The sequence below is a fragment of the Akebia trifoliata genome, chromosome 2, assembly GCF_017979445.1.
Source record: "Akebia trifoliata isolate Shusen 1 chromosome 2, ASM1797944v1, whole genome shotgun sequence".
Taxonomy (NCBI): Eukaryota; Viridiplantae; Streptophyta; class Magnoliopsida; order Ranunculales; family Lardizabalaceae; genus Akebia; species Akebia trifoliata.
Genome location: NC_141376.1, coordinates 14,180,795 through 14,205,063, shown reverse-complemented (window position 1 = coordinate 14,205,063; position 24,269 = coordinate 14,180,795). Strand labels below are relative to the sequence as shown.

General features: G+C 33.4%; 1 protein-coding gene and 1 pseudogene across 1 annotated transcript; one reads left to right on the top strand and one right to left on the bottom strand.

Annotated features, from left to right (window-relative positions):
* The first annotated feature begins 3,810 nt into the window (after positions 1 to 3,810).
* LOC147409706 (Leucine-rich receptor-like protein kinase family protein) lies at positions 3,811 to 8,863 on the top strand. The gene is made up of 2 exons (XM_086431693.1): positions 3,811 to 7,269; positions 8,280 to 8,863. Exons 1-2 carry the CDS (start codon positions 4,425 to 4,427, stop codon positions 8,660 to 8,662), a joined length of 3,228 nt encoding a protein of 1,075 aa, XP_086287819.1. The 5' UTR covers positions 3,811 to 4,424; the 3' UTR covers positions 8,663 to 8,863.
* Positions 8,864 to 20,957: 12,094 nt separating this feature from the next.
* Positions 20,958 to 24,133, bottom strand: LOC147409705 (protein FAR1-RELATED SEQUENCE 9-like; annotated as a pseudogene).
* Positions 24,134 to 24,269: the final 136 nt, after the last annotated feature.

Below are 24,269 nucleotides of genomic sequence, written 5' to 3'. Positions count from 1 at the left end.
GACATATGAAACTCATTAAAGTCTATGATTAATTCAAATCATAGTCAAAACAACTCATATGTTGCTTTTTTGCAAAACCCCCCCCCCCCCCCTTCCCCTTTTTTTTTCTTCGTTTTATTCTCATATTAGTTGAAATAAAAATCCTTTGCCTATAGAAATTACTCAACTTAGAATTTACTTCAATTCTCATTATGTGATGGAGAAACGTGAAGACAAACTGAGGTGCATTGTTCTTAATAGAAAAACACTTTCTTTATTTAGTAAGATTTCAAATCTTACTAAGGGTCGTTGAGCTCAAATGGATTACCACATTGACAATCCAACATCACAATCCTCTAGATTTCATGGAAAAACTCATAATATATATATGGGTCAGGTTCCGTAGAGAACATTCTAGACAACATGTTTTGTCTTATATGGGCAAAAAGTTTCACAATGGGCTAATTTTTTGTGAGGCAATCTTTATAATGAGGGGACCATCCTTACAAAAAATCAGCCCAATTGCTAGTCCCAATTTACAAAGAATCGTGGACTGTTCATTTTTACCATTACTTTGTAACCATTTTTCATAGGGTTAGCAATTTTAGAATCAACTGATTTTTTGTGAGAATGATTTCCTCACCTAGAGATCATCCTCTAAAAAAATCAGCCCATTCCGAAACTTTTTAACCATATAAGACAAAACGTTGTCTAGAAAGTTGTCATATATATATTTGAACTTGATCCAAGGTTTTGAAAATAAATAGTTACCAAACTTTCTCGAAACTCCCAAATTTAGAATTAAATTTCAACGATGAAAGTTCACTTTCTTTTGATTTTTTTCCCCATAGGATTTTGTCCTCACAGCCTTGGGTCATCGAATGATGTATCCATCGATGTCAAAAGGTGAGCTCAACAATCCTTAGTAAGGATTAAAAGCTTACTAAGTTAGTAAGGCTAGTACGGTTCTTCTTAATAATACCGACCACCTCTAAACCTAATGAGGACCAGGATATGCATTTAATCTTGATGATCAAATAAATATGATCGACCAATTGACCGGTCACTAGTTGATCATGTTGTCCATTGTCAATGTAATGTTAATTAAAATAGTTATTGACCTTTTTTATTTATTTATGACTAAATGGCTGTTGACTTGGTTTAGATAGAAGTCGAAATCACTTTATTAACTCAATTAAGTCTATGCATTTTAGATAGAAATCAAAGTCACATCATGTAACTCAATTTAAGTGTATCCATAGTCCATACATGCTATTAGTGTTGCCAATGGATTGGATCAGACTCTATATCCGATCTAAATAGAGGATTTTGGTTCCGATGAGGATCCATTTTATTATGTATAGAATTGTTTTTGGATGATTTGATAGAACTCAATCCAATAAAAATATGTAAAATTTGATATATTTGTTAAATATATGATTTTATTTATATTTTGTATATATAATATCAAACCAGATTTGATACAATTCAAACCTCATCCTATTGCTATCATATTGGGTTTAGATCCAAATATTCAAGTTTTATGCAAAACCAATCTGACATGAACAAGAACATGATCTGAATCGATCGTATTGGTTCGAGTTCGAGGATGGTTCTGATCCTCATTGGATTGGTCCTAAATCAACTTGACCAATCCAAACTCCAATGCATTTAACCTTATTCACACTCACACAAATCGTTAAACCACCAATAATTGGGATTTCGAACCGCAACAAATTGTACTATAAGAAACCCTAATGTGGAATCCAAAGAAGAAAAACACATTCAAATAAACCAATAAGAATTTTATTGGGCCATATTTTAGGTATATTTTGAATGTATGGGCCCAATAAAAACCCATATAGAGAGAATTTTAAAAACCATTAATAAAGGGTTTGATCCTATCTAGTTGATTTTCAAATTCCAAGGTATATATTAACAAACAAGTCTATGTGTGTGTATGAGTAGAATACAGTCAAAACCTAAAACCCTAAATGAAACCCTCTCATCAAAACCCTAATTGTAAACTGTGCCCTTAACAATATTTCCACTCTATTTATATTTCCTTCCCTACTCCCAAAACACACCCACTATTTCTTCCTCGGTAACCCAAATCACCTCACATAGTAAAAAAAAAAAAAAACTAATCTTTTTTAATTTTCCCATTTTACCCTTCCAAGCCCTAATCCTTTTATTAATTGTGAGATCACGTTATAACATATATTAGTTTATGTATTAATGTGTATAATACAAAGAAAAGACATTGAAGTGGTTGCCTACTCCAACCCTTTTACTTTCACATTCTCCTAAGTTGCCTCACTCCCATATCATCAAAATCTCCAATTCCCTATGCACCTCTCTGCCATCTCTCCACCCTTCAGAATCTTTAATTTGGATATTATATGACCCACTTCCCGGAATCTGACCCACTTGACATTGGTCATGCCTGAAAGTCTGACCTACATGAGTTCAGTTACTAAATTGCCCTTCTGGACTTCTGGTAGAGGTTAAGATTGCATCAAATAAGAGGTGGATGAGGGAGAATTTAGTCTTTTTATACTCTAGATGAACTAAAACCTCATTTGAGAAGATAAGATCTGAGAATGGTGGGAAGCTATCATATCTTTTACCTAAGTATATTTTGTGGATCCTACACATGAGCATGGTTTTAAAAATCGGACGAGTTGAGTTGACTCAAGCGGTCATCTTGGACTCGGTGATCTCCAAGTGAATTGATTTCAACTTATTAGCCAATCAGTCCTACTTATGGAAATTTTGAAAAAGTCCACCAACTTTAGAAAGTTTGATTATGAATCAGTTTATCACATTTGCTCGAAATTGATAGTAAGTCAACATTATTTTTTCTTGATGATTTAACAATAAAATTTTGATATTTTTTCAAAATTTAATTTAATAATTTAAGTATTTATAAAGCATTTAAAAAATTAAAAAAAAATCTAAATTCAGTGTCAAATCGATAAGAAAACACAATGTTGACTTCCGGTCAAGGGGGTAAGCCTAGTCTTGGATTTTGCAAGGGGGTAAACCTAATACCACCAATTTTAGGAGGGTATGATTCTAAAATACCCCAAAAATTATAATTATTTGGTTGATCTTTAAACTAGAAATTTTATAATTAATTAAAAAAAAAAAAAAAAATCCTTTCCAGCCCCAACTTAGGGTTGAGGCTCACCTTCAAACACGGTTTAGATGTGAACAAAAATATCGATTTCCTAACTTTTTTGTAATTTCTAGGGATTCATTTTGCTTAGAAATTCTCATCATCTCAATCGAGGGTTTAATGAGTTTTCCATGGAAAAACTAAGCTCAACCCCACATCAAGGAAACAATTGAGATATAAGAGATTCTAGTGAAAAATTTATACCTATAAAATTCCTTTAATTAAACTTGATTGAAAATGAGAGATTCTATTGGCACCCTGATTTTTATGGTTATTTTCATATGAGAGCTGATTTACCTAGGAATTGGTGTGGCATTAGCAAAAGTTGGTGTGTCAATATCAGCTCTTTTTTCATATAGTCTGGTGTTTTTAAAGTGAAAATTGGTGTTAGTGGTAATTCTCTTGACAAATCTTGATCATTTGGAATTATTGAAAGAGAATATTTGAGTAGTTCATGCAAAATATTTTACATTACAAATAATTCTTTATTATTTAAATCTACTTAGTAAGATGGAGGTGTTGTGGGTACCCATTCCTTTAGATCTTTGACACGTGTATGACAGACAAAATAAATGCATGTTCTTTAACATCAGTCCTACCATACTGATTGTCACTGAACTGTTCATACTCTGGTATTTAAGTGTTACAAACTTACAAATGATCTTCATGAAAGAACAGAGTAAGCTTGAAAGTTTGAACCAAAGAGCTCAAAACCCACACCATCACCTTCTCCTCCTCTTAGAATGGAAACCCTAACCCTAATTTTTTGGTGAACATTTGAACCCATCTTCACCACTATTTGTGGAGTAAACCATCTTAAGAACTTGGGTGTAAAGCTCCACCAGCACCAGCACCACCACTTCATCCTCTTAGAATGCAAATCCTAAACCAAATTTTTTGGTGAAAATTTGAACCTATCTTCACCACTAATAAGAACAACTTGGGTCTAAGGCTTCACCACAACCACCATCATCACCACTGCTATCACACTAGCAAAAACTCTTGAGGTAATAAAGGTGACCATTTTCACTACTATCTTCTTCAAACCCATATATCTTCACAAACACTTTATGCTCACATGTATGTTTCAACACTTGTGTGAACTTTAAGCACCGCCACCACTACCAAATACCCATATATTCATATTTCTCTCACATGGGTGTTGTCCCTTAGAGAAGACTTTTGACATCTTAACCACCATCACCACCACATCGACCACATTTGTTAACTACTCTTCACTAACACATCCACAACAAGCTCTCAAATGGAGAACACAACCCATTTCTTGCTTTTCTTCTTTTTCTTGAACTTCGTCACCTCTTTAGTCTCCTCACTCTCTCCAGATGGACAAGCCCTTCTCTCTCTTCTAACATCTACTGATCCATCTTCAACTTCATCTTCATCTATTCTCTCTTCATGGAACCCATCACACTCAACCCCATGTTCATGGCAAGGCGTAACATGTTCTCCCCAAGACAGAGTTATCTCACTCTCTCTCCCAAACGCATTTCTTAACCTCTCTTCAATCCCTCCACAGCTCTCTTCACTCTCATCTCTACAACTTCTCAATCTCTCCACCACCAATATCTCAGGTCCCATACCTTCATCTTTTGGCCTATTAACCCATCTTCACCTTCTCGACTTATCGTCTAATTCTCTCTCAGGTCCTATTCCACCGCAGTTTGGCACACTCACATCACTTCAATTTCTCTTCTTGAATTCAAATCGTCTATCGGGTCGAATTCCGCAACAACTCGCTAACCTCTCAGTGCTTCAAGTCCTCTGTCTTCAAGATAATCTCCTGAATGGGTCGATTCCGTCTCAATTGGGCTCTTTGGTTTCTTTACAAGAGTTCAGAATTGGGGGGAACCCATATGTGATTGGTGAGATTCCATCCCAATTAGGATTACTTACCAATCTCACCACATTCGGCGCGGCGGCTACTTCCCTCTCTGGTGTGATTCCACCTACATTTGGAAATCTAATTAATCTTCAAACATTGGCACTTTACGATACTGAAGTATCGGGTTTGATTCCGCCTGAGTTGGGTTTATGTTCAGAGCTCAGAAATTTGTATTTGCACATGAACAAGATTACGGGTTCAATCCCGCCTGAATTAGGTAAGTTGGAGAAGCTTACAAGCTTGCTTTTATGGGGAAATTTGATTACGGGACCTATACCCGCCAATATTTCAAATTGTTCGTCGTTGGTTGTTCTCGATGCCTCGGCTAACGACATTTCGGGTGAAATCCCTGGTGACTTGGGGAAACTATTGGGTCTAGAACAGCTTCATCTGTCCGATAATTCTCTCACGGGTTCGATTCCATGGGAATTGAGCAATTGTACGAGTCTAACTGCTCTTCAGCTAGATAAGAATCAGTTATCGGGTCCGATTCCATCACAGCTTGGTGATTTGAAATTCTTGCAAAGTTTCTTCTTGTGGGGTAATTTGGTATCGGGAACCATACCGTCTTCATTTGGTAACATATCCGAACTTTACGCTCTCGATCTTTCAAGAAACAAACTTACAGGTTCAATCCCCGAAGAAATTTTCAATTTGAATAAGCTAAGTAAGCTTCTTCTTCTCGGGAATTCGTTATCAGGTGAGTTGCCTAGGAACATTTCAAAATGTCAATCTCTAGTCCGATTAAGGCTTGGAGAGAATCAGTTATCTGGACAGATTCCAAAGGAGATAGGCGAATTGCAGAACCTCGTGTTCCTTGACTTGTACACAAATCACTTCAGTGATAATCTCCCCGCCGAGATAGCTAACATTACAGTTCTCGAGCTTTTGGACGTGCACAACAACCACATAACTGGAGAAATCCCATCTCAGTTAGGGGAGCTTGTTAATTTAGAGCAGCTCGATCTTAGCAGAAATGGCTTCACGGGTGAAATTCCTCGGAGTTTCGAGAATTTCAGTTACTTGAACAAGCTCATTCTTAACAATAATTTACTTACGGGGTCCATTCCAGTATCGATTCGGAATTTGCAGAAGTTAACTCTACTTGATTTGAGTTTCAACGGTTTCTCCGGTGAAATCCCTCCTGAAATCGGATATCTTACGAGCTTGACGATTAGTTTGGACTTAAGCTCCAATTCTTTCACAGGTGAAATTCCCGAAGCAATGTCGGGTTTGGCACAGTTACAATCGCTTGATCTTTCTCGTAATATGCTTTATGGAGGCATTGAAGTTTTGGGTCTATTAACAAGTCTAACTTCCCTGAATATCTCCTACAACAACTTCTCGGGTCCTATCCCGATAACTCGGTTTTTCAGGAGTCTAAGTTCAAATTCTTACCTCCAGAATCCAAAACTCTGCGAATCCCTTGATGGGTTTACTTGTTCTTCGGGTATAATTCAAAAAAGCGGACTAAAATCCGCCAAAACGGTAGCTTTAATCTCCGTGACTGTTACGTCCTTAACAATGGCGGTTCTTGCATCTTGGATTCTTATTGCTCGGAACAGAAGGTACATGGCGGAGAATTCCTCGGGTTCATTGATTTCCTTGTCAGGGGCCGAAGATTTCTCGTATCCATGGACATTCACCCCATTTCAGAAGCTCAATTTCACAATTGAGAACATATTGGATTGCTTGAAAGACGAGAATGTGATTGGGAAAGGGTGTTCGGGGATTGTCTATAAGGCCGAGATGCCTAACGGGGAATTGATTGCAGTTAAGAAACTTTGGAAAACAAAGAGGGAAGAAGAACCCGTGGATGCTTTTGCCTCAGAAATTCAAATTCTTGGACACATTCGTCATCGGAACATTGTGAAACTCTTGGGTTACTGTTCGAATAAGTGCATTAAGCTTCTTCTCTATAACTATATCTCGAATGGAAACCTACAACAACTGTTGGAGGGGAATCGAAACCTGGATTGGGAAACCAGGTACAAGATTGCTGTTGGGTCCGCGCAGGGCCTCTCTTATCTTCATCATGATTGTGTGCCAGCGATTCTTCATAGGGATGTTAAGTGCAACAATATACTTTTGGATTCCAAGTTCGAGGCTTATTTGGCGGATTTCGGACTGGCAAAGCTTATGAACTCTCCGAATTATCACCTTGTCATGTCCAGAGTTGCTGGGTCTTATGGGTATATTGCACCAGGTAAGCTCAAGCTTACCCGATCTTCCATTTCTTTACATTGATTTCTATTTTAAATGCTTATGCACATTGTTGGCAAAACTTTCGTTTTTCTTAAAAATATGAACTCTTTCAATTCTTTTTGTGTTACTTTAGTGCTAGACTTTGAAAATTTATAGGATAGATTTGGTGCACATTATCTTCTCGATTGTTCTAATCTCAACATTGGTGTCTCTTTTCTTATTTTGCTGCATAGATTTGCGGCTGTCTGCAGTTTTGATTTTCTTGGTCAGAAAACTATATTACCCAATGTGTCCAATGACTTCATAACAGAAAATGGTGGTCTCACCAATGCTTATAAGCTATAACTTAAAACTATCGAGTGTATTTTCCTCCACTCTCGGGTGTATCATACCCCAGTTAAGCTCCGTGACCCTCTTATATTCGTAGTTCTCCCCCTCTCCAATAGATCGATCTTTTGGAGTAGTTGGTTGGTTAATATGGTATCAGAGCATTAGGTTCGTATAGGTCATGGGTTTGATTCTTTCCACCCTTATGGGTGAGGGGGAGTATTTGAGTGTATATTTTCCTCCACTCTCGGGTGTCTCATACCCCAGTTAAGCCCCGTGACTCTCTTATATTCAGAGTGCTCCCCATCTCCAACAGATCGGTCTTTTGGGGTAGTTGATTGGTTAACAATAACAACTATGCTCTTTTAGAGAGTACACCTTATATATATATAATTAATATATATATATATATATACCCCAGTTAAGCCCCGTGACTCTCTTATATTCATAGTGCTCCCCATCTCCAACAGATCGGTCTTTTGGGGTAGTTGATTGGTTAACAATAACAACTATGCTCTTTTAGAGAGTACACCTTATATATATATAATTAATATATATATATATATATATTCCCAATTACCCATTACTTGACCTGTTTAATTTTCTCTTTTGGCAATGTAGTAATTCATAATTGATTGAATTTCTTAAATATTTGGTGTAATTTCAATTCTATTGTCTTTACAGAGTATGGGTATACTATGAACATAACAGAGAAGAGCGATGTCTATAGCTATGGGGTGGTCTTGTTGGAGATTCTCAGTGGTCGAAGTGCTGTTGAGCCCCAAATTGGTGATGGGCTCCACATAGTTGAATGGGTGAAGAAGAAAATGGGGAGCTTTGAGCCTGCTATAACCGTATTAGATTCAAAGCTACGTGGTCTACCCGATCAGATGGTGCAAGAAATGCTCCAAACACTAGGAATTGCTATGTTTTGTGTGAACTCGGCCCCATCGGAGCGACCCACTATGAAGGAAGTGGTGGCATTGTTAGTGGAGGTGAAGAGCCCACCTGAAGAATGGGGGAAGACTTCTCAACCTCTCATAAAGCAGTCATCAAACCAAAGCTGAATGATTCTTTTCTTAGTTTTAATTTCTAGGAATTATGTCTCAATGAAGGATTTTCTTTCTTTCCCAAGAGAAAAAGAGAGAGCTGTTATAAAGGGAAATGGGTGATGGGGGCTTTGGGTTGTGTTGTTTGGTATTGATGGTGGTGTTGGTTTGTTGTACAGTTCAAAACAATTAGGTGATTTGATTTACTTTATTTTCATATTTTTAGTTTTTTTTTTTAATTTCTCTTATTAATTTCCTTCTTGTTGATTATGTGGTTGGTGTTCTTTGAGAGGGACTTGACACTGGGCATTTGAGTTCTAAGGGAGGTCCGTCCTTTCATATTGGTTGGGAACACATGTAGTGCCATGTCTTGTTATGAACACAAGGGTACTTTCATGTGCCTGGTGCCCCGCCAAGTTGGGGTGAAAAGTTGAAATGCCACCCATTGTTTTAAGGAAGCCTATCCTCTGTGGTACTATTTTCCTGTTGTTCCTCATCGATCAGTTGGACAGTTGAGAGAGCACCATGGAGTTTAGTGACCGCTCTTTTACAATCCATTTGATCAAAGCTTAAAAAGATTTTTTTTTTCCAAATCTGATCTAAGTCTTGATCTGTACATGATTGATGCGTTAGGTCTTATTTTTATTTTTTTGGCATGACCTCTCCAATACTACAGGGAACTATAGTAAAATAGTAAAATAGAGGATCCGGTCCCTTGTTTTAAACCCCACGATTTATCCCCATCGATTGTGATCTTTCATGAGAGATTAATAGTAAATTATGTATATATCCTTGTCTTTAATTTGTTGTCAAAATCCTTGATTTTTTTTTCTTCTTCTAAGAATCTGTTCTCCAATAAGAAAAATTATAAAATAATCATTTCAACCTCTTGCCAATAACCCTTGATTTTTCTTATCAAAAAGCCATTATCTTCAACATTCTTCAAAATGCTATTTTGTTCTTCAACTTTGAGGATTGGACTCTAGAGGTTGAATATGATAGGTTTTCCAAAATGAGGGCATTTTGGTATAACTGTTTTTAAGTTTATTATGGAAGACCAAAGTCAGGGGGCACTATTTCTTAAGTTTTACAACCTGGGTTATCTCTAATTTTTCACCATAACCTAGAGGGTACCCTCAAAATTACCCAGAAAAAAATGACTCTTTTACTTGTAGGCCCTTGATAGGACTATACAGTTACCACAGGTATGTAATCTCATGTTTTGTTTTGGGAGCCTAGAAAGAGAGAAATCAACTCACCACATATATCTGATTTGTAGGCCCTACAAAACAGGCTAAAGGGAGACATAGAAGAACAGACCATGCTTCAACTCCCCTCCCCTCCACATGCATGCAAAGCATGGTTAGACTATGACTTGTCTCTTTCTCTCAAAACCATTCTTCACTATGGCCCATAACTCTCCTTTTTCACCCACAACAAGTGCCTGCCACAAGAAGATACAAATTCAATTTTTTCCATCTATTTCATTTGCTACCTCTATAGAGAGAATAAGAGACCAATTTTGAAGTCTCCAATTTACTTTGCAGTCTAAACAACCAAATAATGACCAATGTCTCTTAAAAGTTAGGGTACAACTTATAATTACTAGAATAATTAATGAAATTAGATGCACATCAAATAAGGATCTAGACGCACCCAAAAAAACAAAAAAATGGATTCTCAATTCTCAAACTAAGTAGATACCATGACAATCCAATAACACATTTTTTTTTGTCTTTCTCCTTTTGGTTAAGTGGTAGTCACCAAGTCAGGGAATGCCCCTTGTTTATCCCCTCAGAAAGAATGGTTCAGATTCAATTTTGTGCGCACTTAAGGAACAATTTCAATGGTGTTGTCTTTTCTCTTCTCTCTTAAGAATAGCCCTTCAATTTTATTATATTTTCTTGTCAACTCCCTTTTAATAATATCACTCCAACTTTATTTTCTTTCCTCTTTTCCCCCTTTTCCAACAATACTTTCACAATAAAAACACCTTACCCTTCTACTCTTTTTTTAATAATACCCTTTTAATTTTATTATTTTTCTGATTTTACTCCTTAACCCGATGATGATTGTGTTATAGGCATGGGCAAACTCTAATATAAGAAATTGTTTCCACTATTAAGTACTGCACACTCTCATTAAAAAACTTATAGGGGTTGAGATCAAAGAAATAAAAGTATCTCAAATCAAAATAATAAAAAAATCTATTTTTAATTTTTTTTCGTGTTTAATACATAAATAATCCTCTACCTCTTTAAAAAGCCAAAAAAAAGAAAGAAAAAAAGAAGAAGAAAACTTCGGTAAAATAAGGGTGTTTTTTTAATAAAAATGCAGTAGATAGGATGGTTATGTAAATCTCTCGTTAATTTATTTAAGAAATACGTATTTGATTGCAAATAATTTGATGAATTTACCTTTATGCCCTCGAGTTGAATGTAAGTTCATTGGAAGGATGAATAAAATAGAAAAATCCTAGTGAACTTCTCTCTCAAAGAAGATGAAAACATCCTAATATTTGCCTTTATTCTTAACTTTTTAAAACTTTGGAAGAAAAAAAATCCTAACAAGTTTTTAATTTTAATTCTTCATTCAAAATAGGAATAAGAATAACAATTATCTAAAAATTAGATGAAGAAGAGAAAGAAATTCTTGATAGGTACTCTTATGGGATTTAGTGATTTGTTATTATACTAGAGTTTGCCTTAGCTTATGACACGGGCAATCTCTCTAGGGTAGAAGAGGAAAGATAGTAAAATTAGAATGATATTATTGAAAAATGGGATAAAAGAGGAAAGATAGTAAAATTGAAAGGATATTATTGACAAGGGGGGAGGAGGGGAGGAGAAGAAAGATAATAAAGTCAAAGGGGGTGAAGATGAAAGGTAATAAAGTAGGGTAGTGTAGACTTTATTTGACTGCAGCTACAGTGAGACATTTATACCCCATAACTATAGCTGGAGTGGGACCAACCATTGTCATAGTCCAATTACAAGAATGCAACTTAGTAGGAACAATTACACAATGCTGGTCATAATCCAATTTTTTCTTGAACATCTCAAATTTACCCTTTTTATTTTTTTGCCCGAACCCCAACTTAGTGACTATGGCCACACATTGAGAACTTCATTTAGTCTCGAAGAAATATTTACATGAGCACTCGTGGCTGCTTCATTACAACATGGGAAACTGAAGAATATATGAAGAGAGAATTGAGAAGGAGAATGTGGTTGATAGGGGAGAATGGGGAAGGGGACAGGATTGTGAAGTGAACGTGGCCTGTTTATCCATCCTTTTCGAACTACATCTCTTGAGGGGCCTTGAGAATGTCTTGGCATCAGGAAAAAAAAAAAAGAAGGGAAATTAAAACAGATACCATGAATTTAGACCCATTTTTTGGAAATATTCTCAGGGGACCCAAGATATTGGTTTCAGACCACTATTTTGACTAACAGAGAAAATGATGAAAGTGAACAAAACTACATTAATGCTTGCTGATCTTAACTTCTTCTCCCAGTTTTGTCAATCCTTTCTATGTCCAGTCGAGGTTGGACCACCGTCCTATGGTCCTCACTTGGAGATCGCATAGGCTAATGGCCCTAATCAATATTCATATACATGATACAACAACCATACATTAGAGATATAAAAAAAAGAAAAAATTATGAATTAAGAAAAAATTATGAATTATTCTAAGTTTTTTTTTTTGCTTTCAATATAATTATTCCAAGTCCTAAGACATGCATTAGGCCCATTAAGACATGCATTGGGCTCACATGAAAAACAGGTTTAGCCCAACTGAATTCCACTCACAATATGGGTCTTTCTTGTTTTAACCCATTGATCCAGCCAATGTGGACGCTTCTCTAAGCTATGCCCCTGCAGCTCTTAATTTGAGCCAATGTTGAATTGGATAGTTCCCAAGTGTTTACTCTAGAAAGTGGGTTATACATTGGAAAGTTACATTTAAGTACAACAACAAAGCTTTATCCCAAAGAATTGGGGTTGGCTAAATGAATCTTGTTCATCGATTCCACTCAATCCAAAATTATGACTTGTCAGCCAGCCTTCATAAGACAGGTGTTTGTGCATCAAGAAGGGATGGGAGAATATTATTCTGGTTGGATTTAAGTGTTGAAAGATAGTAACATGGTGGTTTGTTCTTTTGCTCGTAGAAAAGTCAATCTGAATACATACGACATCCTGCGATTGGTTAATTTAGAATTCTATAAAATCTGAAATTGATTTTTCTATGTACAAAAAAATTGTTCTACGATTCTACTTGTTAGGCCAATGTTTGCTATTATCACATGAGGGCTTTTCACCCAATGCTTGAGACGGGTATTATAGTGTAAAATGGTCACTACATAGAAAGAATTAAAATTCCATCCAAGTAAACTTACAAAGAAAGAAAAATTCTGTACTGATTTTAGAGGAAGAGTTTACACTTTATTAGTTTATGGATTAAGAGAGAGAAGCATGGTTTTACATCTCGTCCGAGATCGCCGAGTCATCTCGATCTCATTTAGCAATAATACAGATATATACACTGTGTCTCAACGTTCACATCATCTCCTGAGATAAACAAGATGTCTTGCATTGGACGATATTTTTTAAGAGTGCAACTTAGTTCAATTTGAGAGGTCAAATTGGAATTGAACTGACATAGGCCAGTTCCACCAAATAAGAACCAGAACCAAACCGAACCAAATTCCATTGGAACCAACCCAAACCGAACTAAAGTCGGTTTGGTTTGGTTTGGTCATATGAGTTGCTAATATTATATAAATTGTAAGTAACAGTTTTTAATGAAAATACAAACATATAATAAACAAAAAATTTCATACAATAAATCACTAATCTAAAAAATCATTAATTTATGTCCCAACTCCTAAAATAATTCATAATAATTATTATATATATATATATATATATATATATATATATATATATATATATATTTATTTATTTATTGTATAAGGGTTTGGTTCTATAAAAACTCGATCCAAGAACCGAACCAAATTGATCGGTTCTCCATTTTCATAATCCAGAATCGAACCGCAACTTGTTCTAAACCAAACCAAGACAAACCACCCCAAAGCTATCGGTTTGATTCGGTTCTCAGTTCAAACTGGATCAAGTTGCTTTCTTAATATTTTGAAAATCTCGGTCGAGTCAGTAAAACTCTGATGAGTCAACTGGGATTTTTATTAAAATAATTAATTTCTTTTTAGAATTTAAATAATTATGATGTGATTAAAACATGATTTTATGATTAAACATTTTCTAATTTAGCTTATTTTATTAAAAAGTTATAATTATTTAAATTTAAATATATGTAAATCAATCATTATAAACTGACTTAAATGGATTGTCTCGTCCGAGACAACTCAGTCTCGCCCATGGACGAGACCAGACGTAAAACCGAGTTTTGAAACTATGGAGAGAAGTGTTTCTATCTAAAAATTCTATGAAATTGTGCATGTCAACTCTTCTGATAAACATTATATTGGGTATATACTTTGTCAAATTGAATCGGATTAAGTCTAACCAGGAAATATTGATTTTTTAGATAAGATCGAATTAGATCCCGAACAACACATAATTATATCAAGCCGATCTGGGTCTAATAAATTTCCTAACGATAACAATCCGATCCATTGAGAGTCCTAATATATATCCAATCTTTAGTGAAGAGGGTTTAGTTTGGAACTACCAAAACCACCTTATCTTTCAACTTGGAAGTAGGAACCAAAGTCAATCTTAATCCACTAACCCTAACCACTCCATGCAGCAAGCACTAACTACATCTACATAAGCCCAATTGCACCCATAGACACAAGCACACCAGCTTCTCTAGGTGCACCCCATCACAAGCACAGCTCAGGCCAACCTATATTAGGTATCGCAACCCTTCTCTTCGCCTCGTTGCACTAATTATGCGTGCGTTCCGTTCACGTTCAAGGGGATGGCGTCATTGGTGTGGCTGTTATGGCTCCTCATTCTCATCTGAACCAGTCATTCAACTCGATACAGAAGCAAACCTACTAAGAACCACAAAGGTTTATCAGATTCAATGGGGTGACAACAAAGAAGGCGTCATTGAAGGAGAACAAGTTGGAGGAAAAGGTTCTGTTTGGCAGAAGAACATACTTATGGGCAAGAAATGCCAGCTTCCGGACTATTCTGGTGTAATCGTTTACGACTCAGCCGGACAAATTATTACTTCTTCGGGCATTTCTAGTGTTTCTCTCTCCTTGCAGTCATGAGAGAATGCAAGCTCTCTGTCATGGATTTGTGCAAAAATGTTGTTGGTTTGGTTACTAAGTAAACATTGATGTTGTGACAGGAAGGGAGGATTGGGGTACTTTTTGAGGAAATTACTAAAACAGTTATGTATTTTGTCAAAATTATTGAATCAGCCATGTTGTTTAATATTTATGAAAACAGTCTTATACCCGATTTTGTAATTTCATTTTTACAAAAATTGTTATTGGATGTATGGTTGAATACTTGAATGTAGGATCACAGTAAATATGTAAATAGGTAATATGATAGTATGCATTATATACCATTTTGGTAGAAGTAAATAATTATAAAACCTATTATATATGAACATGAATATTTTCATCAACATAAAATTATATATGACTGGCACTGTAATTTTTGCAAAATACTCATCTTTTTGGTTAAGAATCATGATCAGGTTGTACATGACATGTTTTGATTGAAGTTTAAAACACATCTGACCCCCTAAACAAGTCATTTTTTACGTTGCGAAGTCCAATGTATTTAATCTCTAACCAAAATGTTGAGTGTGTATTTTCATCCATACTCCAATTAAACCCCATGACCCTCATATATTCATAGTTCTCCTCCTTTCAAATTGATCGGCCTTTTGGACATGTAGACATCTTTTATTGTTATAGGAGCAAGACACCGTTTTGGAGTGCGACTCTTTAATTAAACACCTAAAAATTTAGATATAAGATCTGAATTTTTACTCACAGCTCAACGTGTGTTTTACATATGAGGCCATCAAATAAAGAGAGGATATTTCTCTCTCTTGCCCACGGATAAATTGATACCCCCACGATTTTTGAAAGAAATCTTCTCTCTCTAGTTTACTTTCTATACGAAATCTTCCTTTTCCATGACAGCCGTTCAAACAATTTGAATAATTTACAATTATGCATGATTAGGTTCGTATAACATCCTAAATATATTAAAAAGAAAAAAAGAAGAAAAAAAAAATATAGCAAAAAATACACAATAAACATTCTATTGGCACTCCAACTTTTACTTATTTTCAATCATTCCCCTTATTTTCTTTAATTTTAATTGAAGTATAATTAATAAGTAATAGTTGTGGGGCCAATAATAATTCTCTTAATTACAATAACCTGTAGTATTCTAAATAGAATTTTATAGGATATTTTACCTAAAAATAATACAAACATATATGATATTTTAAATTATTTCTCAGGAAAATAAAAAAAACAATAGAGATTCTATTGGAATCCCAATTTTTACTTATTTTCAATCATTCCCTTATTTTCTTTATTTTTAATTGGGATATAATTAATAAATAATAGTTGGGAAGCCAATAGTAGCTCTCTTAAAATAAACTTGGCATTATTTAAATATAATTTTATAAGATATTTTATCTAAAACTAATACAAATATATATGATATTTAAAATTTTTTCTCCTGGGAAGAATTGGATAGTAGCATGCTTTCAGCCTTTGCATGGTTGCTATTCTTAATTTCTAATTTCATTAGGATTAGAGAAGTTTGAATAATTTTTATGTGTAATCTATTTAATATTTTTTGGTTAGTATTTATGATTCAGATTCAGTAGAACCCTTAATTGATGGTAAAACGTTATGTTAAGCCTCATTTTTCTTTCTTTTTTAATAGGCCGAATACTTTTGCCATTTGCTTCAACCTCTTAGCTAGATCACTTTGAATTGTTTGTTTTGTCCAAAGATGATAGAACACATCCCAATTAGAATTAAGAAAATAGTTGAGAATAAGTAATGGATGGGTTGCCAATAGAAACCAAGTTTTTATAAATTTTTTTATTATTATCTCAAAATGAATCCTTGGAAGCTACCTTCCCTAATCTTTGGGTTAGGAACTATGAATATAGGGAAGAATTTTAGTTTCTTCTAATATCTCATATTTACCAAAAAAAAATTTATTCTTAATAAATTAATTGAATATGAACTCAGAAATAAAATATATAATAAAAAGAAAAATGAAATGAATTATAAATGAAACTATCATGAAAATTATATGGAAAAGAAAATATTGTGTGCAACTCAAAAATAATGTGTCATAAATAAAATATATTTGAATTTAAAAAAAAATAAACTTATCATAGACTTGTCAAGAGAATTGCTTATAAAAACACATTTAAGTTAAATACATTTAATAATGAAAAACAAGAAGAAAAAAATATTTAAAGAAAAAAAATAAACAAATTATGAAACATAAACCAAGAATCTCATATAAACCTACATCATAAACCATGATCCCAGCAGTTCATATTTAAAAGTTTGGGACAATTTAAACTTAATTTGTGATTAGAAGGAATTAGATGTTTCCATAATTTAACCTTGAAATTTTCATAAACTCATCAATATCAACAAAATAATAATAATAATAATAATTGAAGAACTAGTAATCTTGTAATTTGGACTACCACACAAGTGTTCGATGTCCAATTGCTACTCATTTGTATAAGCCTGTAAAAATAGAACAAAGGAAAGTGATAAATCTGATAATATTTATTAAACCAAATTTAATCTATTAATAATAATAAGTTAGTACAAAAATAACTATATACAATTGGATTTCGGGAAGACTCTCCAAAGTCCAATATTTTGGTTGATGGCATCGATTTATTTCATGGTCTATCACTTGTTTGTAAAAAAAATAGATAAAGATATTCAATCCACTGTATATTTTCATTGAATTAATCGAAAATGCATATTTAACAAACTTGTGAATATAAAAATGGGCCTTCACATGACACCAATGGTTGGTTGATGGGTCTATGCTGATGATATGGATCACCTTGAATGAAAGGATTGTTTGGATACCCAAATATATTGGAATTAAAGTGAGTGCTTTGTAATAAGGCTCTAAAACGCTAGAAAATAAAGTGAATTGTGTTAACTTCAAACTAACAAAAACTAAACCTTAAGTAATATATATATATCCCGTTCGACACCCAACATTTTGCCCAACATGTTTTGTCCTACATGGGTTAGAAGTTTTGGAATAGGGTGATTTTTGGTGAAGATGATCTTTATGGTGAGGAGATCATCCTCACCAAAAATCAGCCCATTCCAAAACTTCTAACCCTATCACAAATGGTTTACAAAAAATGGACGGTCCACGATTTTCAACTTGTAAACATGTGATTAGAAGTTTTGGAATGGGCTGATTCGCCAAAAATCATCCCATCCCAAAACTTCTAACCCATGTAAAACAAAACATGTTGGGCAAAATGTTGGGTGCTGAACATTTCCCATATATCTATATATATATAATTGAAGATAATATTTTACTCACAACTGGTTGGTTCATCTGATTTAAAACTGGCCCAAAGTTTATTTTATGTTGTGGTAACTCTACATAGGCCTGTATTTAGCGTCATAACACCAAGCTCCAAAAAATATTAGTACGTCTAGAAGAAAAAATATCAAATCATATAAAATAGTTGAATGTTTACATGATTGGATTGTGTATTTATGACCGGTTCAACCAAATGATCTTGCTCGTTGCGTTGTTCCCCTGACATACTTAATGATTAGTAAAAAATTTAATTATGCTTATTCTTAATCAATGTTAAATGATTAAAAAATAATTCATCCTTAGTAATATAGACACCTCAATTTGATCGAACAAACCCAAGAGCTCATTCGAATATAGTATTGTGGGTCAAATCAAGAGAATTTCGATCAATCATGTGGATCCAACTCAAATCAATCAAGAAAATTAGATTTAATAAAAAAAATTGGTTTTTACTTGGTAGTACCTACCAAACCACCAAGCATAGAGATAGCATGGCGGTTTGGTACATATGGCCAAGCCATTTTTTGTTCTAACATTTACTTTGGTGATGTTCAGGTTTAATTTGCCTTGGCTGTACCTAGTGTACATCCAAATCCCAAGTATGCTCGAATTTTCACTAGAAAAATTATTTTTTAATCTTTTTCTAATTTTACTTCTACCCATGCGAAAACCCTCATAATTTCTTCCATCTAGGGTTTTTTAGTTAATCACTTATTCTCCTAATCTTAACTCAAAGTCTTGCTTGGTCTTCACTTAAGGTCAATTACCTTTTTTAACTTTGATTTGTTGGGACTCATTAAAAGCAAATCCCTCTTCTACCCTTCTTCAAAGTTCAAAGAGTTTCCATGGCATTCAATGTAAATTAACTATATTTTAAAACCATGACTACTTTGTCCTCCTTAGAGAATTCTCTAGAATTTGCACTTAATGACTTTTTAATTTATAGTTTATTGGAGATTATATCAAGGAAAGTGACTAAATAGGCAAAAAATTTATCATCTAATTACATGTCATTTTACTTGGTTCCCTTATAATTGACTCAAAGCCAAAGTCTTAGAACCACTCTACCCCTCCTGAAGAATTCCCTAGAAACTATTGACTTTTACTAACCTATCCCTTAATCATCATGATTGGTAAAACTTATACGTGAGTGAAAGACCATTAAGACGAAGGAGCTGAGGAGTAATTGTGATTTTTCATGAAAGTTTTTGTGAAATTATTAGGAACTTGAAGATTTATGATTAATTTATTCCTAAGAGTATCCTAAAATCCTAAAAATAGGAGACCTTTCCAAGGAAAAAAAATGAAGAACTCATTTTGTGATTTAAAATTCTGCCGAAATCTCTCCCAAACCTTTTTAACCTTCTTATTCTCTTAAACCTCTCTCAAAATTCATAGAAGAAAAATCCAAGAAGAAAACCAAAGTGAGAGAAGTTCTAGTTCAAAACCCCCACTCTAATCCCCCATTTTATATTATCCCCTTTCTTTAGTTTCAAGCAATTTTACTTTATTTACTCAGTGTAGTTCTTTAAATTCTTAGTAAGAGGTTTGGGGGTGGAGAGTAATCTCTCCTATTGGTGATCTCCCTTATTAAGTCATCAATAAGCTCTTTGAGAATATTAGATCAAGATGCTTTACTTTTATTTACTTTCATGCAATTTAAATTTTATAGCATAGTTGTTTTACATTCCATCTAATTTTGTTACAAATTTAATTTCTTAGACTACATGTGTATTTTCTTTTTTTCCTTGGTGGCAATAGAGTTAGAGAGTAATCCTTCTTAGGAGGTAATATTCTCTTGTTAAGTCTACCCCATGCATACACTCACCTATAAAGTGGTTACAAGTTAGGATGTAGGTTTTCATAAGTTTATATCCAATCTTTAAAGCTAACAAAAATAGTTCAAAAATAAACAAAATCTCATGTATGTAGTCTTAATTCCTACAAAAAAATCTAGCAAGCACCTACTTTTAATAGGGGTTTGCTCATTACTTTAATTTAATTGTTTTTGAGAAATAAACTATAGTCAATTTTTTTAAAACTTCCTCTATTTTTAAAATTAAAAAAAAAAATGAGTTTCTAATCCCACCTTTAGTCAATTAATGGTAACCATCTTAGGATGGGAGAGACAAGATGTCTAACACCTTCCTTGTCTCTCAACCGAACTTCCTTACTAAAGAATCTTTAGGAAGACTTTTCCCTATACTTTGGATATGATAGTCACTACAAGCTAAATAAAAACATAAATTTTAAAACATTCTTTTTATGATGCTTATTCATGCCTTAATTGAATAATGACGACTCCTAAATCCATGTAGATGAATTGAAAACCCCAAAGGTTTTGAAACATGTATCTACAAGTAATATACACTTACCGAATATAGATTCTACTTTTGTTGAAACACGATCTTTCTTTTTCTTCCTCTTTTTTTTCAACGCATTCTTTATTCGACCTAGGTTGACCAACATGTTTTTTACTTATGAGATTCTGTAATGTCTCATCTAAATCTGACTGACATGAATCATTATATTCAACTCGAACATTGATAAATGTTGTACCATGTTTCTTAGTATCTTCAAAAGAATCCACTTTCGTTATCATATTCAATATTTCATATTTAACTAAAGTATACTTTTTTTTTTTTGAAGCAGATGCTTTTGCCATCTAAGTTTGAGTAAAGTGGGATAATTCACTATACCTCTTAGTGAATAATGGATCCAAGCCAGACTAGATTACTTCTCCACGAGAATCATATACGAGTTGGGTCGTAAAATACATGGTCCATCTTGATAAGTAATATTGTGAAGGAATACTTGATATCTCAAGTTCATTAAATAACTTTAAAATATGTGCGCATAATATCCCTTGAAATTCAATTTCCTTGCAACTACAACTTATTAATTGTTTTGAAGGTACATATGTAAGTGAGCGAATTCTAACATTTGGTTTTCAAAAATTTTCTTATAGTATAACAACGTGTTGTTCCATCATCACTACACGATATCAACTTTAAAACAAGAAGTTTCTTTAATTCACCTTGAAAACTTTGAAATATCTTCCTAGTGTATTTGATTGACGCTTCACGTTCAACCCCCTATTTAGTTAACAAAACAGGGCTTATGGTCTCGTATTCATAACCATGATTTCTTCCTTGAGACGATGATCAGCTAATGCCTTTTCAAATTGAGATACAAACTTTCTTAGAATGTGAATTCTCATGAATTTTTTTTTTCAAAAATTTGTTAATGTTGTCACTTCTTTAGGTGGTTGTCATGCTTATACAGAAATGAACTCGATCATAGACTTCTGTCAATTTTTCCTTCAATAAATATAAATTTTGAAGCCATTCATTATTATGTAACTCATAAGTTGAAAGTAACAATTCCCAACTCTTTTCAAACTCTTCGATGGTCCTCGGATCATATATACATATTATTAGATCTCTTGCGAACATCTTAAATTGATTGAACACACTTGGTAGATGTTTTGTTGCATTTTGATATATATGTCACAAACATAATTGATGGTGAGTTTCAGGAAACATTTGGTTGATGGCATTGACAATCATTGCAGCTTGATTAGTAAAAATCATCTTAGGTTATTTTCCACCCATAACCCTTAAAAAAGTTTGGAACAACCACACAAATGACTTTGTCGTCTCATAGTCAAGTAAACCACAACTAAATAAAATTATTTGCCCATGGTAATTGGAGCATAAATTATATTATAGTTGTTTGTTTTGTATGTAGTGTCGAAACATACAACATCTCTAAAATTTTTGTAATCACACATTTACTTAGGATCAACAATAAAACAACTACAAATTTGATTTTCCTCATCAGTTCGAAGCTTGTTAAAAAAAAACTTGTTTGTTAAATATTATATAAGACACTGTGAATCTCCTTTACTTAAAAACTTATTACGTTTCTTAGAGATGAGATTATAACAATCAAATTGTGTAAAATTTAGATTCTCGGTCCCACCCACTTCTGTGCTTAAATAAGAATATATATCCGTTATCTTGATTCTTGATGATCTCATATTTTGTATGAGATCAGCCTAAGCCACCTCTATATGTCGATGAGATCTTAGGAATTTTAAATGTGTATTTTTTGATTTCTCAAGCACGTGATTGTGTTCTTCTAAAAAGTCAGTCACCATATACTTATTTGATTATGTTTGAAACTTTAATGTTGGTGATGTCATGCAACCAGATCTGCGTTCATCCTCTTTTTTGTTGGGGTCAATTTCTTTAAGTATGTTCCTTCTAAAGAACAACGTAAATTTCTTCTTTGTTCTATCCCTTTCGTCCTGTACTTGATTTTTTTTCGAATGTTGAAACCGACCTTCATTACATAAGCATTATAAAAATGATATGCTTCATCATTTGCATTGAATAACATCCCAACTCGAGGAATATGTTCAATCTTTTTCGATTTTTCCTCTATCCTTAACTCATCATTTAATTTTTTTCACACTTTCACCATCTTCAATCCTCATCTAAAAATAGAAGTTGTTAGTATCTAAATGGAGGTCGAAGTCTTTAATTAAAAGAAAAATCTCAATATGTGAAAATTTATGAAAGAATAAATTTTTTATATATTAATTTTAATAATTAAATATTTTAACATTTTTTTTTTATAAATTTTACAGAGTTATTATATTCCAATATCTCTATTTAAAAAAAAAAAATCATTATATTACTTAAAAAAAAAAGTTTTTTCTTATATTTTAAAATATTATCCCATTCTTCCCATGAGAAATAATTTAAAATATCATATATGTTTGTATCATTTTTAGGTAAAATATCCTATAAAATTCTATTTAAAATAATACAAAGTTTATTTTAAGATAACTACTATTGGCACCCCAACTACTACTTGTTAATTATAACCCAATTAAAAATAAAGAACATAAGAGAATGATTGAAAATAAGTAAAGGTTGGGGTGCCAATAGAATCTCTATTTTTTTTTTTTTTGTTAGATTATTTTTATTTTTAATTTAGGATTTAGGATGTTAATTATATGAACCTAATCATAATTGTAAACAACTACTCAAATTGTTTGAACAGGTGTTATAATGTTGAGATTATAATTTGAACCTATCCTTGATAATGTTTGAACAATGTATTTTAATCTTTATTTGGGGTGTAATAAGTAAAAGTTAGGGTGCTAACAACAGCTCTCTATTTTAAAGCTTTGTTGCAACTATTGATTTATTATAAAAGCATAAAAGAACAAAGCATGTCAGATTACATTTCAATAGTCCATCCATTATGTCAAATAGCTTACTTAATTTTACCATATGATTTTAATTATGAAAATTCGACTAGGGGCAGAGCCGACTGAAGTCTAAGGAAAAATACTAAATCTTTTTTGTTCCTCCCTAATCCCAAACAACCTACCAAAATTCAAAATAGATTAATCTAACTAAGAAAATTGGAAAGAGAGAGAGAGAGAAAAAAATCACCTTTATGGATGGTTTCAGCTTTCCTCTTTGATCCTCTTCTATAGATGATTTCTTCTTTGAGAAAAGAATTATAGAAATTTTTTGAAATGGATTTTAGGATTTCTTTGGTTCTTCCATTTTAATCTTTCTTTGTCTCCAATTTTTAAGATGATTTTAAATAAAAATTAATACCCTCATGATAATTGCAAATTTTAGCAAACGAAATAAATTAGCATCTCAAAAAATCAGATTAGGGTTTTTGGCGAAATTTCAAGGGTTTCTTTGTTGCAGTTCATAGAGGGAAAGAGGAGAGAGAAAGAGGGAAGAATCACATGGGAAGAGAATGAGGGGAGGGAGAGAAGGGTTTTTTTTTCCAAAATCGTGGGGTATTAATTTACCCGCCGGCAAGAGTGAGAAATATCCTCTCTTTATTTGATGATGTTACATTTGCCATATGTAAAACACACATTGGGGTGTGAGCAAAAAATCATTGGGTGAAACACTATGTAATACACGATTCGTGTTTAGGAATATTTACATTATTTATAGTAACAAAATCATTTAAATGGCTTGTTCAGTTTTGAAAGAAC

Coding starts and splice junctions, on each gene's coding strand:
- LOC147409706 (XM_086431693.1), top strand. CDS start 4,425: ATGGAGAACACAACCCATTTCTTGCTTTTCTTCTTTTTCTTGAACTTC. Junction 7,270..8,279: donor TTATGGGTATATTGCACCAG/GTAAGCTCAAGC, acceptor TTGTCTTTACAG/AGTATGGGTATACTATGAAC.